The 16,619-nt window shown below is 44.4% G+C and overlaps 1 protein-coding gene across 2 annotated transcripts in view; it reads left to right on the top strand.

The window, feature by feature from the left end:
- The first annotated feature begins 12,675 nt into the window (after positions 1 to 12,675).
- SEC24A (SEC24 homolog A, COPII component) overlaps positions 12,676 to 16,619 on the top strand; it is a 51,349-nt gene continuing 47,405 nt past the window's right edge. For both annotated transcript variants that reach the window (XM_048861807.2, XM_048861806.2), the window contains exon 1: positions 12,676 to 12,832. In XM_048861807.2, the coding sequence (XP_048717764.2) occupies positions 12,754 to 12,832 (79 nt within the window). In that variant the 5' untranslated portion in view covers positions 12,676 to 12,753. The remainder of the gene's footprint in view (positions 12,833 to 16,619) is intronic.

Raw genomic sequence — 16,619 nt, 5'->3', positions numbered from 1 at the left:
TGCCTCCTTCCACTACAGGGAACTTATCCTACCCCACCCCGCCGCTTCTCCGGGCTGCCCCCAACTTGGATTCAGTGCAGGGGCTGCTTCCCAGCCAGCCCCCCGGGTTCCAACAGGCGGCCCCCCCCAACAAACCCCCTGATACGGGGGCCGCACCCCCACACGTCACCCTCATTCCATACTCCCCCCTTTTCTGGGTTTGCCCCTCAGATCACCCCAGTCCAGTACAAAGGCAACCCACCCACCTCTCAGAGCGCAGGAGGGCATCCCACACCCCCAGCCACCAGCCCTGGAATTAGGGTTGCCAACACTGTCTTTCAAAAATAAGGGACTGTTTTCTTAGCCTCTCCGCCCCACCTCTCTTCCCCATATTATTATTTATTTAGTAATAAGCAGGACTCACCTACATTCACCAGGGGTATCTCTTGCTGCTTTTTGCAAGACTCAGCAACTCCCAAACCTGTACAGAGATGAAAAAATAAAGGACTGTTGGCAACCGTACCTGGGGCTGCCCCCCAAATCATCAAACCAAGTCTGGGTGCTAGCTTCAGAATCACTCCCTGCCCAGAACAGGGGGGTTTCCTAACTCACTCTCCCGCCTTTAGCACAGGGGGTAGTGTCCCAAATTCAGCCTCCTGCCTTTCTTCCTCCTCATCAGTTGGATCCCCAGTGCAAGAGCTGCAGCCAGGCCTTAAATCCACCCTCTGTTTTCTTTGCCATGGTTCCTTGTTGAAGAGGTGCTTAGAATTGCATTTTTTTATTTTTAAATTCTTTGCTTACAATACAAAGAAATAATGGCAGTGGGCTGCTTTCTTGATGTAAAGGCAATAAATACAAATTTCACAAGAAATGTAGCATTTATAGCACAAAAGAGGCTCTTGTGTTTAAAACACAAGGTTTGGAGTCTTGAGATATAGGTTATGCTCCTGACCCTGACATACACTCAGTGTGTAACTGTAGGCAAGTCACTTAAATTCTCTGTACCTTAATTTTACCATCTGTAAAACTGGAAAAACACATTCTTACCTCAGAGGGGTGGTGTGAAATTCATCTATTAATATTTTAAAGCACCCAGTTGTAAATACAAACTACTTTGGTAGTGCTCCAGGTGGGCTTAAGCTTGCAGGATCAAAGTCTATTGTTGTTATAAAGAAAGCTTAATATCCCAAGCTATTGTAAAATGTATGCTTGGTATTGTCACTGATGCCAAGGAAGTAAATTAATTAGTTTCTGTGGGAAGAAGAGAAAATTGCGGTGATAATGGTGTCTATTTTGCACTTAAGATCTGCTGTAGAGAAGAATTTTACTCTTCCATAATTTCTTCTGCCGATTTTATTAAAACCAAGATTTCAAAAAGTGGCTAAAAGAAAAGGAGTACTTGTGGCACCTTAGAGACTAACCAATTTATTTGAGCATAAGCTTTCGTGAGCTACAGCTAACTTCATTGGATGCATAAAGTGGAAAATACAGTGAGGATATTTTATACCCACAGACCATGAAAAAATGGGTGTTTATCATACACATTGTAAGGAGAAAGAAAAGGAGTACTTGTGGCACCTTAGAGACTAACCAATTTATTTGAGCATGTAGCTCACGAAAGCTCATGCTCAAATAAATTGGTTAGTCTCTAAGGTGCCACAAGTACTCCTTTTCTTTTTGCGAATACAGACTAACACGGCTGTTACTCTGAAACCTGTCATTGTAAGGAGAGTGATCACTTAAGATGAGCTATTACCAGCAGGAGCGCAGGAGAGCTGGGTGGAGGGAGAGAAAACCTTTTGAAGTGATAATCAAGGTGGGCCATTTCCTGAAATGGCCCACCTTGATTACCACTTCAAAAGGTTTTCTCTCCCTCCACCCGGCTCTCCTGCTGGTAATAGCTCATCTTAAGTGATCACTCTCCTTACAATGTGTATGATAAACACCCATTTTTTCATGGTCTGTGGGTATAAAATCTTCTCACTGTATTTTCCACTTTATGCATCCGATGAAGTGAGCTGTAGCTCACCAAAGCTTATGCTCAAATAAATTGGTTAGTCTCTAAGGTGCCACAAGTACTCGTTTTCTTTTTGCAAATACAGACTAACGCGGCTGCTACTCTGAAAAAAGTGGCTAGTAATTTTATGTGTCTCGTTCCAAGTTGCTCAAGTTGAATCACTTTAAAGAGGTCTGATTTTTAGATGGTAAGTGCTCAGTACTTCAAGGTGTATCAAGATGGGCTCCCAAAAATTGAGATCCCAAAATCACAAGTAACGTGATAAAGTCTTAATATAATTTATCAAAGTGTGAACTATGACCAAACCAAAAGCAATTGGCTTTAAAGCCCCAGCACGGTACATGATTCTGCTCAGCTTGCCTATATGTAGCCTCCATATATAGTGACATTGCACTTTATACCTGCTTCTGAGAGAAGTTTGAGTAAATTATCCTTGAAGCAGAGTCATGAGCCAAAAAAAATCACCTGCAACAGCATTCATTGAAACTACAACAACTTTTAAGTTTCATTCTTCCTTTTTGCACGTACATTGTGTCTCATTTAAAAACAAAGAAATGCTGAACAACCCAGAAATATTGTACTTCTTTCTAGCCTTCCACCGGTCCATAAATACCTTACAGTAAGAACTCTCAGGAATATGCAAGAAGCCATCAAATTAATGCACATAGGCAATACCAGAGTTTAAATGATTTCTCCCCTAAATTCTACAAAACCTTCCCATCACAGTTATTGCAGAACAGTAAATAAAATTGCATATAAAGAGCAACTCCAACAACTATGCCCCACAAAAGATAAACAGGACTTAATCTATAACGGCTGCCAGGAGATAGCCTTACTGAAACATTGACTTCATTGCGTCCTCTGTAAGACCATATGGTACTTAAGGGTTAAATAAGCCCACATATATTCACAGCCCCACTGACCAAATCCATTTGATGAAAGACAGATTGGCATCATACAATATATGCAAAGTCCTGCTCCAGCTATACTTAGCAAAACTGTCTCACCACAATGCTTATATTCTGTTACTAGATGGCAAGGAAACTTTGAATTACTATACCTGTTATAAATACCCTTAAATAATCTGATTTGGGGAAGGATCTATAAATGAGATTTCCACCATATTCAACCAGCCTCTGCCAGAACAGAAGCCAGGAACTCAGTATGGTAGCACACTATTGTCTCTGCTTTTTAACCTGGCACTAGGATGTCTGGCAGCCAAAATGAGGCCACACAAGAAAATTGCTAATGGTCATTTCAGATATAAAATATCCTCATACATAGAATACATTCTTTAACTCATGATAGATCCACATCATAAAATCTCCCCAAATATGTTGAGTTACAAAGTCAGTCATGACAGGTTTCAGAGTAACAGCCGTGTTAGTCTGTATTCGCAAAAAGAAAAGGAGTACTTGTGGCACCTTAGAGACTAACCAATTTATTTGAGCATGAGCTTTCGTGAGCTACAGCTCACTTCATCGGATGCATACCGTGGAAACTGCAGCAGACTTTATATATACACAGAGAATATGAAACAATACCTCCTCCCACCCCACTGCCCTGCTGGTAATAGCTTTACCAGTGGTGATCACTTTAGATAAGCTATTACCAGCAGGACAGTGGGGTGGGAGGAGGTATTGTTTCATATTCTCTGTGTATATATAAAGTCTGCTGCAGTTTCCACGGTATGCATCCGATGAAGTGAGCTGTAGCTCACGAAAGCTCATGCTCAAATAAATTGGTTAGTCTCTAAGGTGCCACAAGTACTCCTTTTCTTTTTGCAAAGTCAGTCATGTTACATCCATGGTGATGGCTGGATGAAAATAATGGAGTTTCACTATACTTCAGGCTTTCAGCCATAAAATCAATTACTGTCTTTTAACATGCACTGTTATGGTACTGGAAGGACCTTAATCCACCCACACTAATGGAATTGAGAAAGAAAGTATCCAAAAGGACCTAGCCAACATCCTAGTGATGGAACAGATGCTACAGAAGACAACATAAAAGCTGGCTATCTCACTTAGCAACCATTGCAAAATATCCTTGACAATTAAACAAACAATAAGGGTAATCCTCAGAAGCCTGGCTAATAACTGATAAAGGCACACATCTTTTTCCAAATTCATAAAAATATATCCTTCATCTGAATAACTCTCTCGCTGTCTCTTCCTCTCCCATCACTGCTGCTAGGGCCTAACTAGCTACAATCACACCTTGCTGCACAATGAAAAAAATCTAATACAAGAAAATCCAGTGTGAATTGCTACATCTTTAGAGCCTGATCTGATTCCAATGTAGTCAATGAAAAGACTCCCATTGATCTAAATTAGAAATGAATTGGACCCTTATACCACTATTTGGAGAATACCATCCCCTCGGTTATACAAAACATGTTGTTAACAATGAACAACCAATAAAAAAATTCTCAGTGCTGTTTTTTAGATTATACAGAAACTTTTTTTTCTGTTCAAATGAGGAATTTTTGAAATTCCACCTTTACTGTGTGAGGATTTGTTGGTGAAGGCACTTTAGTGATTTAAGCATTTGTATGGATTTTTTGTTTTTAATGGCATAATCCAATAAGTAATGTGATGTGCATATTGTATAATCACATACTTGTCTTGCTTATATATGACTCTTTATAAATGTTAATCTCAGGTTTCCTATTAAAAAGTGAACTACTTGTTGGCTGCAATAAGAATACTGAAATCCTAAACTCCCTTCTTATTCAAGTTGGATAACTGATAGAGATGTGCGCCAAAGTATTCTGGTTGGGAGGAGTAGACTTTTAAGAGCCAGCATTACAGCATTTGAAGGCTGTTCAGTGACCTGTATGAAATGAGCTGCCAGTAAACAAACGTCTATCCCACAGAACAACCAACACAGTTCACCCTAGCCTCATGAGAGAGACTCAGTTAAGGCCTGAATCAGCCACAAAGACTATACTATATTCATTTACTAATTTCATAGAATCATAGAATCATAGAATATAAGGGTTGGAAGGGACCCCAGAAGGTCATCTAGTCCAACCCCCTGCTCAAAGCAGGACCAATTCCCAGTTAAATCATCCCAGCCAGGGCTTTGTCAAGCCTGACCTTAAAAACCTCTAAGGAAGGAGATTCTACCACCTCCCTAGGTAACGCATTCCAGTGTTTCACCACCCTCTTAGTGAAAAAGTTTTTCCTAATATCCAATATTTCCATTCAGTCCTTTCAAACATTTATCAATTTATCACTGGAATATACTCCATTATGCAAATCTGAAAAGGAACAAGGTTAGTAATTTGGTCATCTGAAGATTAATTAGATGGTTGTAGAAAATACTAAAAATAAAAAGTATCTTTGTTTTGTAACTTGAGGCAGGATTGAAACAATAAGATAAGACAATCATATAAGAGGAAATTGATAAATTTGAATGAATTTGGACACCTTTTTTTAGAAAACGTGGTTGGAATAGAAGTAGCTCAAGATTAAAAATATCATGAGTTAATAGTTTATCTTATATTTAAAATTGGATGAATATGAAATATTAAGCCAAATTCAGCCCTGGGGTACATGGGATTCTTTTGTTCATTTTTTTTGGTCCTTTGTTCATCTCTTTTTACATGTTGTTGCTTTAATCTTCTCCATTTGATGTTTTAATTTTTACTTTATTAATAAAGATTTTTGAAATATTGTCTAATTATCTTTTCAAATATTTAATTTTTTTAGTAATAAAGATTTGCATCAGAGTCCCATTGAAATTAACAGGGACTTGCAAGGAAGCATGGGGCCACCTGAATAAATCGTATTGCAAGAACAGGACCAGAGATACTTCTTTGAACTTTGACTATACAAACTTTTATTTTACATTGCTAATTTTGAATGTTATTGTTGGAGGTATGCAGTGTAATTGTAGCCCTGTTGGTCCCAGGATATTAGAGAGACAAGGTGGGAGAGGTAATATCTTTTACTGGACCAACTTCTGTTGTTGAGAGAGACAAGGGGTATGTCTACACTACGGAATAAGGTCGAATTTATAGAAGTTGGTTTTTTAGAAATCGGTTTTATATATTCGAGTGTGTGTGTCCCCACAGAAAATGCTCTAAGTGCATTAAGTGCGTTAACTCGGCGGAGTGCTTCCACAGTACCGAGGCTAGAGTCGACTTCCAGAGCATTGCACTGTGGATAGCTATCCCACAGTTCCCGCAGTCTCCGCTGCCCATTGGAATTCTGGGTTGAGATCCCAATGCCTGATGGGGCTAAAACATTGTCGCGGGTGGTTCTGGGTACATATCGTCAGGCCCCCGTTCCCTCCCTCCCTCCGTGAAAGCAAGGGCAGACAATCGTTTCGCGCCTTTTTTCCTGAGTTACCTGTGCAGACGCCATACCACGGCAAGCATGGAGCCCGCTCAGGTAACCGTCACCCTATGTCTCCTGGGTGCTGGCAGACGTGGTACGGCTTTGCTACACAGTAGCAGCAACCCCTTGCCTTCTGGCAGCAGATGGTGCAGTATGACTGGTAGCCGTCCTCGTCGTGTCCGAGGTGCTCCTGGCCACGTCGGCTGGGAGCGCCTGGACAGACATGGGCGCAGGGACTAAATTTGGAGTGACTTGACCAGGTCATTCTCTTTAGTCCTGCAGTCAGTCCTATTGAACCGTCTTATGGTGAGCAGGCAGGCGATACGGATTGCTAGCAGTCGTACTGTACCATCTTCTGCCGGGCAGGCAAGAGATGAGGATGGCTAGCAGTCGTACTGTACCATCTTCTGCCGAGCAGCCATGAGATGTGGATGGCATGCAGTCCTTCTGCACCGTCTGCTGCCAGCCAAAGATGTAAAAGATAGATGGAGTGGATCAAAACAAGAAATAGACCAGATTTGTTTTGTACTCATTTGCCTCCTCCCCTGTCTAGGGGACTCATTCCTCTAGGTCACACTGCAGTCACTCACAGAGAAGGTGCAGCGAGGTAAATCTAGCCATGTATCAATCAGAGGCCAGACTAACCTCCTTGTTCCAATAAGAACAATAAATTAGGCGCACCATTTCTTATTGGAACCCTCCGTGAAGTCCTGCCTGAAATACTCCTTGATGTAAAGACACCCGCTTTGTTGATTTTAGCTCCCTGAAGCCAACCCTGTAAGCCGTGTCGTCAGTCGCCCCTCCCTCCATCAGAGCAACGGCAGACAATCATTCCGCGCCTTTTTTCTGTGCGGACGCCATACCAAGGCAAGCATGGAGGCCGCTCAGCTCACTTTGGCAATTAGGAGCACATTAAACACCACACGCATTATCCAGCAGTATATGCAGCACCAGAACCTGGCAAAGCGATACCGGGCGAGGAGGCGACGTCAGCGCGGTCACGTGAGTGATCAGGACATGGACACAGATTTCTCTGAAAGCATGGGCCCTGCCAATGCATGCATCATGGTGCTAATGGGGCAGGTTCATGCTGTGGAACGCCGATTCTGGGCTCGGGAAACAAGCACAGACTGGTGGAACCGCATAGTGTTGCAGGTCTGGGACGATTCCCAGTGGCTGCGAAACTTTCGCATGCGTAAGGGCACTTTCATGGAACTTTGTAACTTGCTTTCCCCTGCCCTGAGGCACGTGAATACCAAGATGAGAGCAGCCCTCACAGTTGAGAAGCGAGTGGCGATAGCCCTGTGGAAGCTTGCAATGCCAGACAGCTACCGGTCAGTTGGGAATCAATTTGGAGTGGGCAAATCTACTGTGGGGACTGCTGTGATGCAAGTAGCCCACGCAATCAAAGATCTGCTGATATCAAGGGTAGTGACCCTGGGAAATGTGCAGGTCATAGTGGATGGCTTTGCTGCAATGAGATTCCCTAACTGTGGTGGGGCCATAGACGGAACCCATATCCCTATCTTGGCACCGGCGCACCAAGCCGCCGAGTACATAAACCGCAAGGGGTACTTTTCAATAGCGCTGCAAGCTCTGGTGGATCACAAGGGACGTTTCACCAACATCAGCGTGGGATGGCCGGGAAAGGTACATGACGCTCGCATCTTCAGGAACTCTGGTCTGTTTCAAAAGCTGCAGGAAGGGACTTTATTCCCAGACCAGAAAATAACTGTTGGGGATGTTGAAATGCCTATATGTATCCTTGGGGACCCAGCCTACCCCTTAAGGCCATGGCTCATGAAGCCGTACACAGGCAGCCTGGACAGTAGTCAGGAGCTGTTCAACTACAGGCTGAGCAAGTGCAGAATGGTGGTAGAATGTGCATTTGGATGTTTAAAGGCGCGCTGGCGCAGTTTACTGACTCGCTTAGACCTCAGCGAAACCAATATTCCCACTGTTATTACTGCTTGCTGTGTGCTCCACAATATCTGTGAGAGTAAGGGGGAGACGTTTATTGCAAGGTGGGAGGTTGAGGCAAATCGCCTGGCTGCTGGTTATGCGCAGCCAGACACCAAGGCGGTTAGAAGAGAACAGGAGGGCGCGGTACGCATCAGAGAAGCTTTGAAAACCAGTTTCATGACTGGCCAGGCTACGGTGTGAAAGTTCTGTTTGTTTCTCCTTGATGAAACCCCCCGCCCCTTGGTTCACTCTACTTCCCTGTAAGCTAACCACCCGCCCCTCCTCCCTTCAATCACCGCTTGCAGAGGCAATAAAGTCATTGTTGCTTCACATTCATGCATTCTTTATTCATTCATCACACAAATAGGGGGATGACTACCAAGGTAGCCCAGGAGGGGTGGTGGAGGAGGGAAGGAAAATGCCACACAGCACTTTAAGCACAGCACTTTAAAAGTTTACAACTTTAAAATTTATTGAATGACAGCCTTCTTTTTTGGGGGCAATCCTCTGTGGTGGAGTGGCTGGTTGGCCGGAGGCCCCCCCACCGCGTTCTTGGGCGTCTGGGTGTGGAGGCTATGGAACTTGGGGAGGAGGGCGGTTGGTTACACAGGGGCTGTAGTGGCAGTCTGTGCTCCAGCTGCCTTTGCTGCAGCTCAACCATACACTGGAGCATACTGGTTTGGTCCTCCAGCAGCCTCAGCATTGAATCCTGCCTCCTCTCATCACGCTGCCGCCACATTTGAGCTTCAGCCCTGTCTTCAGCCCGCCACTTACTCTCTTCAGCCCGCCACCTCTCCTCCCGGTCATTTTGTGCTTTTCTGCACTCTGACATTATTTGCCTCCACGCATTCGTCTGTGCTCTGTCAGTGTGGGAGGACAGCATGAGCTCGGAGAACATGTCATCGCGAGTGCGTTTTTTTTTCTTTCTAAGCTTCACTAGCCTCTGGGAAGGAGAAGATCCTGTGATCATTGAAACACATGCAGCTGGTGGAGAAAAAAAAAGGGACAGCGGTATTTAAAAAGACACATTTTATAAAACAGTGGCTACACTCTTTCAGGGTAAACCTTGCTGTTAACATTACATACATAGCACATGTGCTTTCGTTACAAGGTCGCATTTTGCCTCCCCCCACCGCGTGGCTACCCCCTCAACCTTCCCCCCTCCCTGTGGCTAACAGCAGGGAACATTTCTGTTTAGCCACAGGCAAACAGCCCAGCAGGAATGGGCTCCTCTGAGTGTCCTCTGAAGAAAAGCACTCTATTTCGACCAGGTGACCATGAATTATATCTCACTCTCCTGAGGATAACACAGAGAGATAAAGAACGGATGTTGTTTGAATGCCAGCAAACATACACTGCAATGCTTTGTTCTACAATGATTCCCGAGTACGTGTTACTGGCCTGGAGTGGTAAAGTGTCCTACCATGAAGGACGCAATAAGGCTGCCCTCCCCAGAAACCTTTTGCAAAGGCTTTGGGAGTACATCTAGGAGAACCGCGAATGCCAGGGCAAAGTAATCCTTTCACATGCTTGCTTTTAAACCATGTATAGTATTTTAAAAGGTACACTCACCAGAGGTCCCTTCTCTGCTGCTGGGTCCAGGAGGCAGCCTTGGGTGGGTTCGGGGGGTACTGGCTCCAGGTCCAGGGTGAGAAACAGTTCCTGGCTGTCGGGAAAACCGGTTTCTCCGCTTGCTTGCTGTGAGCTATCTACAACCTCATCATCATCATCATCTTCTTCGTCCCCAAAACCTGCTTCCGTATTGCCTTCATCTCCATTGAAGGAGTCAAACAACACGGCTGGGGTAGTGGTGGCTGAACCCCCTAAAATGGCATGCAGCTCATCATAGAAGTGGCATGTTTGGGGCTCTGACCCGGAGCGGCCGTTTGCCTCTCTGGTTTTCTGGTAGGCTTGCCTCAGCTCCTTCAGTTTCACGCGGCACTGCTTCAGGTCCCTGTTATGGCCTCTGTCCTTCATGCCTTGGGAGATTTTGACAAAGGTTTTGGCATTTCGAAAACTGGAACGGAGTTCTGATAGCACGGATTCCTCTCCCCAAACAGCGATCAGATCCCGTACCTCCCGTTCAGTCCATGCTGGAGCTCTTTTGTGATTCTGGGACTCCATCATGGTCACCTCTGTTGATGAGCTCTGCATGGTCACCTGCAGCTTGCCACGCTGGCCAAACAGGAAATGAGATTCAAAAGTTCGTGGTTCTTTTCCTGTCTACCTGGCCAGTGCATCTGAGTTGAGAGTGCTGTCCAGAGCGGTCACAATGGAGCACTCTGGGATAGCTCCCGGAGGCCAATACCGTCGAATTGTGTCCACAGTACTCCAAATTCAAGCCGGCAAGGCCGATTTAAGCGCTAATCCACTTGTCAGGGGTGGAGTAAGGAAATCGATTTTAAGAGCCCTTTAAGTCGAAATAAAGGGCTTCATCGTGTGGACGGGTGCAGGTTTACATCGATTTAATGCTGCTAAATTCGACCTAAAGTCCTAGTGTAGACCAGGGCAAGCTTTCAAACCACACAGAATTCTTCTTCAGGTCTGCGAAAGGTACTCCAAGTGTCACAGCTAAATGCACGGTGGAACAGATTGTTTAGCATAAGACATTAACACTGTTGGAGGTAAAATAAAGCACAAACAGTTAACTTAAGTTTGTATTTTAAATATATTTATATTTAAATATAGCACAACCTCATGCTATGCAGAAAAGTGATGGAAAACACAGTGCTGGGAAGTGCTTAGGTACTACAGTGACTGAAATCACCCTAAGAAAGATAGATTTTGCATTTTTTGTATATTCCCAACCCAGATGATGCATTGGTCTGAAAGGAGTGAAAGATGAGGCACCAAGGTCCAGAGTAAATGGAAATGAAAGTTAAGCATGTGTGTAAATGCTTGCACGATCAGGACCTAAACTGGTATGCTGGATTTCTACAATCATCATTTAATCCTTTCACAGGTGCTTTAAAGAGTTGCTAATCTTTTAAGGAATTTTTAAAAAATATTCTCTTTATAACAATACTGTCAGTATTATTTCATATTTCCTTTTTTCACTATTTGTATTATTAGTAGGAAGAACATTTGGCTGAAAAGCTAGTATTTAGTGTTTCTAAAGTCCTCTGCTCCTGTTGCTTATTCCCACTGGGTTAATGACATTTCAGAGATTGTTCCCCTCCAGGCTAAAATTCTAAATTGTTTACTTTTATGTCAGGATGTTATGCCCATGCCCTAAACCCCAATCCGGCAAGGAACTCCATGCAGTTGGACCCCTGTTTGGAGACCTCTTGAGATCCACTTGCATGTTGCTCCTTGCAGGATCAGGACTCTGCTTTCTCAATAATCTTGCTCTCTCCCCCCACCCAGGATTCTAATAGGTAGGTGGTGGTGCTCTTCCTTCTGAGTTAGAATTGCTGCCATAGGTGTTGGAACTAGAGGTGCAGGGGGTGCTGCAGCGCCCCCTGGCTTGAAGGGGTTTCCATTATATACAAGGGTTTACAAGATTGGTTCAATGGCTCTCAGCATCCCGACTATAAAAACTGTTCCAGCACCCCTGATTGCTGCACCAAAATTTATGACATTTATGTTGTGGGAATTTAAGTGGAATCTTTTTGCATGTAAAGCAGAAGTGGTCTTGTGATTCTTATAAACCCTGGGCCACTTTCCAAAAGAGAAGAAGTTCCTTTTGATGTCACTGGGAGTTTTGCCACTGACTTCAACCTGAACAGGATCACGCCCAAGGGAATTCTGCTGTCACGTTGGAGTCATTACATTCTGCATCCCTAATATTCCTTCCTCTTTCCCTCCATTCCCAGCCCCATTTCAGCTGGATGGATGCCCTCTTTTTCTCGCCTAAATTATTGTGCAGTACGTCGTCTGCCTGGCTCCTGTGTTTGGGGATTTTCCCAGAAAAAATGATACTGTGTTGGTGCTCAAACAGGGGTGGACAGATATCATTATATTAATAAAAATAATGAGTCCTCGTTATTTTTGCTGATACAGACTAACCACTCTGAAACCTGTCATTATATTCATATAAGCTATTGTTATTATGACATGAAATATATTGGTTTAGAAATGAAAAGCTACAATTAACTACTCAGTGGGAGACAAAATAAACCCAAACTCTAACACCAGGCTGGACCACTCCATGCCTTATTGGGATCCAGGAATCGCGCTACAGCTGTCCAAAGAACGACCAAGTCCCGCCAGACCGAACTGCCGCTTTGAAAGCCCAACAACTCCAGACTCCGCCCCGTCGATGCTCTGGCCCCGCCCACTGCTGCAGAACGCTTGGTCCCGGAAATGCCACGTGTACGGAGTGCGCCTGCGCGGTGTAGCTGTCGGTCCCTTCCGGTGGGTGGTTCCCTCCCTCCGTCCTCCCCCCCCCGCCCCCAGGCTCGGCGCTGGGGCCGGGCGAACACAGGCAGAGTTGTGTCCGCTCCCGCCATGGCCCAGCCCGGGAGACCCCCCGCCGCCTCCGGACACAGCAGCCAGAACGGGGCCGGAGAGGAACGCTACAGCAACGGTGAGGCCAAGCCGCCGGGGACCGAGGGTCCGGCCGCTCCCTGCCTCGAGGCTGAGGGGAAGCTCGGCCGCTCCCAGGGCGAGGGCGAGGAGAAACTGTGCAATTCCCCGGGCCAGGGCAGGCCGGAGACCCGGGCCGGGGCTGGCGGCGCCTTGCGGGGAGCCTGGTCCTTAGCGGAGCCTCCGTGCCCGGCCCTTTGTCCGGGGATGCCCCAGCGAGCAGGCCCCCGGGCGGTGGGTGGGCGCCTGAGGCCCGGCGGGGCCAGTCACTGATCCTCCCCAGCTGCCTTCTCGCCGCCCCACCGGGCCACGGAGGGGTCGAGCAGCCGTGCTGGGGGGATGGTCGGCCACAGGGGTCTCCAGTGGGCGAGGCCTGCGTTTTCCCGGGATAAAGTTTGCCCCTGAGGCCTCCGCGCTCCCCCACACTGGTCCCGTGGCGGGGCCGAGCGTGCTCAGCTCCCCTGTGCGGGCAGTCAGAGGGCCGGGGCTCGTGGGACGTCCGCTTGTGCTCAGTTTCAGGTTTGAGTGGCCGTGTGCGTGCCACGTAGGATGCGGGTCATCCTTTTGGATCCTTTATGTTGTGCTCATCACTGCAGTATCGGAACACCCTTCCCAAACTGGGTGGGTGGGGAAGGGCACGAGCTGTGCCCCGCAGATACACCCAGTGACAGCTTTCTGTGGTTTCAGAGCTGCTACCGTGTTAGTCTGTATCCGCAAAAAGAAAAGGAGGACTTGTGGCACCTTAGAGACTAACCAATTTATGTGAGCATAAGCTTTTGTGAGCTACAGCTCACTTCATCAGATGCATGCTTTCTGTGGGAGACTAGTGCAAACCGGTTAAAAACAACAACAAACAAACCTATGGGGAAGGAACCTTCCTGTCTGTGAGGTTGTATGTGTGTGGATGGGCATTACTGAGAACATTTTCCAAGCACCTTCCCTTCTTGTGGAATTTTGAGCAAATCACATTCAAATTGGCTACTAGTTTCATCACTAGAATACACATGGGACGTTTGTTAACCTATTTTGCTTTATTCTAACAAGATTTAGCAACAAGCCATAAAAAGTGGCCAGATCTTGAGTTAAAAGATGTTTGGTAGCTACATTAAAGATTTCAGTATCTGATCGCAAACAGCTTTGCACATACCGTTTTTCTTTATGTCCATCAGTAAAGTTATAGAGGAAAATTTGTTGGGACTTTTAAGAAGGGACTGGATTATTTTTAACAATAGTATCATGAAAGGACATAACCTGATCCCTATGCAGGGGATGGAGTTCTCACTCTCACAAACCCCAGTGCACATACAGTAGGTGGTCATGAGGCTTTGTTCTCGGGAAACATCAGGTAAAATGGCACAGATTGGGTACTACATGAGATGATGAGCAAATGATTTGAATTTGCCGTAATAGAATAGTATTTATATGAAAATCAGTCTGTGTTAGCCCATTATTTGGTAAATAAGTTGTTATCCTCTGCTCACATTATAATGAGAGAGAAGTTTTAATAACGTGAATATGGTCCTCAGACTGCTACAGTATGCACATTGTTTTCCTTTTTTAGGAAAAAAACCCTAATTTGTAAAATAAAGTTTTTGAGTGAGTGAAAGATTTATTTTATAGTATATCTGACCAATTATAGATTGCATTCAACTTTCTAAATTCAGAACTCATTCATAATCTGAGTGCCTGTGACCTTTTGTAATGTAGTGTACATGTGGCACTGTGGTTATCGCTTGAAGTGGGAGAATCCTGTAACTTTAGAGTAAAGCACATAATGTAATTTTTACTTTGCAGTTTATGCAAAAACAGTGTTATCCCATTCAATAAATTGTATTATCTGGGAGCTCTTTGGTTTTAATTTTTTGTAACCACTGATTTAGTTAATATTGTCTGGAGTAGGAATGGGCTGGAGTTATCAGAGATGTTTTAAGGAGAGAGTTGAAGGAGGATGCATGGCAGGCTAGTTGGGAGTGTCTGGCATAGGGAAAAGGAAATGAAAAGGAGAATTATGCAAGTTTTTGTTTTTGTTGATGATGTCATCTTCAGATATGTCATGTTAAATGTAACACTTTGATCACTAGTCTTTTAAATGCAGGAAGTCTGTTAAATTGTTGTGTAAGCACTGACAGTGTTCTCAGCACTCTTAAAAACATGCATGGAGAAGTAGTCCTGCCCCCAAAGACCTTGCATGTTGTGATGCATTAAAAATCAAGTGCAGACTGAGCAATAATATATCTTTTTTAACATGTGGCTGTGTGACAATTTTTATAATGGCCAGAGTAGCTCCTAGATTTACAGTGGTAGTTGTATGTCGGAAGTTTATGTTCATGTTTATGTTCATATAGGCTTGTTTATGTTCATATAGGCTATTCCAGCTTTTCACTGCAACTTTTTGCTCATCACGTATTTAGCAGGTTACCTCCTGAGCACACATGTTCATATACAACCTTAAATTGTTACTAGCAGCACTATGTTGTTCATCTGTCTAAGTTGCTGAGTGTTGTATATTGGGTTGCTTCAGTAATCATCCCCTCCAATACTTCAACAGCTGTAGCACTGAGCATTTGTTGACAGTAAAATGAAGTAGGCTCATAAAAGATGGAAACTCATCTGCTTTTGGTGATAAGCATATTAATAGTCCTGCATTTTAAATAAACAGACTAACTTGAGTATTTGTAATGTAAATACATGTGTTTGATTTCTTTAAATATCTTCTGCTAGAATCATATGATCTCATGCTATAATGTCATGATGTTTCAGAAACTTTTAAGTTTTGATCAGGGCCGCAGGAGCTCTGTGGTGAGGTGGTGAAATTCAGCTGCACCAATCCCTATGTCCATTTTAGATATTTGACTTTCATTACTATAGTAGCTAAGTGGAAGTACTGTTGTTCCTGTTTTTACAGATGGGAAACTGAGGCACAGAGTAAGTCACTTGCACAAAGTCACACAGGAATTCTGGGAATTGAATTTGAGTCCCTCAAGTTCCAGACTAGCACCCTAACCACTGGAACAACCTGCATCACCTTAAATGCCTTGGCAACACTAATTTATTTTCCTGCTATGAAATACCCTTTATTCCCATCCTTTGTTAGATGTGTGTACTTTTTGTAGGTTATGTTTCATAATAGAGAATACTAATTGACATAAAATTTGCTAATTTTCAACAATAATTACTCTTTTGGATGAATTTTTTGCTGTTTTCTCTAGGTGACTGCCTCTACTCCCTGGGCCTTGTTTTCTGTGACACTGGGGAGATGAGCCACCGACACCAAGGAAGGGAGAAGTTTTTAGCCAGTGTTAATGGCTTATCTCCCCAGCTCTCTTTTCCTTGACTGTGGTGCTCTTCAGGCATTGTAGCTCATCAGTCTGTGCTTCTGGTTGCAAGCTGGACTCCCATGGAAATAAGCAGAACATAAGCAGTGTAATCCAATTAGGTTTTTCTGGTGAAGAAAGCTGGAGAGGAAAAGGCAGATCCCGCCAGGGCAAAGAGATGAAAACTAAAATAAGTATCTGGCTGCAGCAAAATGGCAAATTCTGAGGCATCTTGTAAACAGGCCATGTTCCACAGCTACAGAATGGAGTCTGTAGGGCTCTGATCATGATGAATGGGGGTAGTTCATATCCCTTAAAGCTCTTATTTCAGATTTTCTACACACATGGGCAGAGTTTACTGTATTGGTTTACACTGGATGTGGGTGAACTTTTTCAGACAAATAGCATATTTGACCAAAAATGCAGTTTCAGTATTCATGAATTTGTGTCGAGTTCAGCAAATAGTTTTGAGCA

The sequence above is a fragment of the Caretta caretta genome, chromosome 8 (genome assembly GCF_965140235.1).
Source record: "Caretta caretta isolate rCarCar2 chromosome 8, rCarCar1.hap1, whole genome shotgun sequence".
NCBI classification, from domain to species: Eukaryota; Metazoa; Chordata; order Testudines; family Cheloniidae; genus Caretta; species Caretta caretta.
This window is presented reverse-complemented; position numbering and strand designations above follow the sequence as displayed.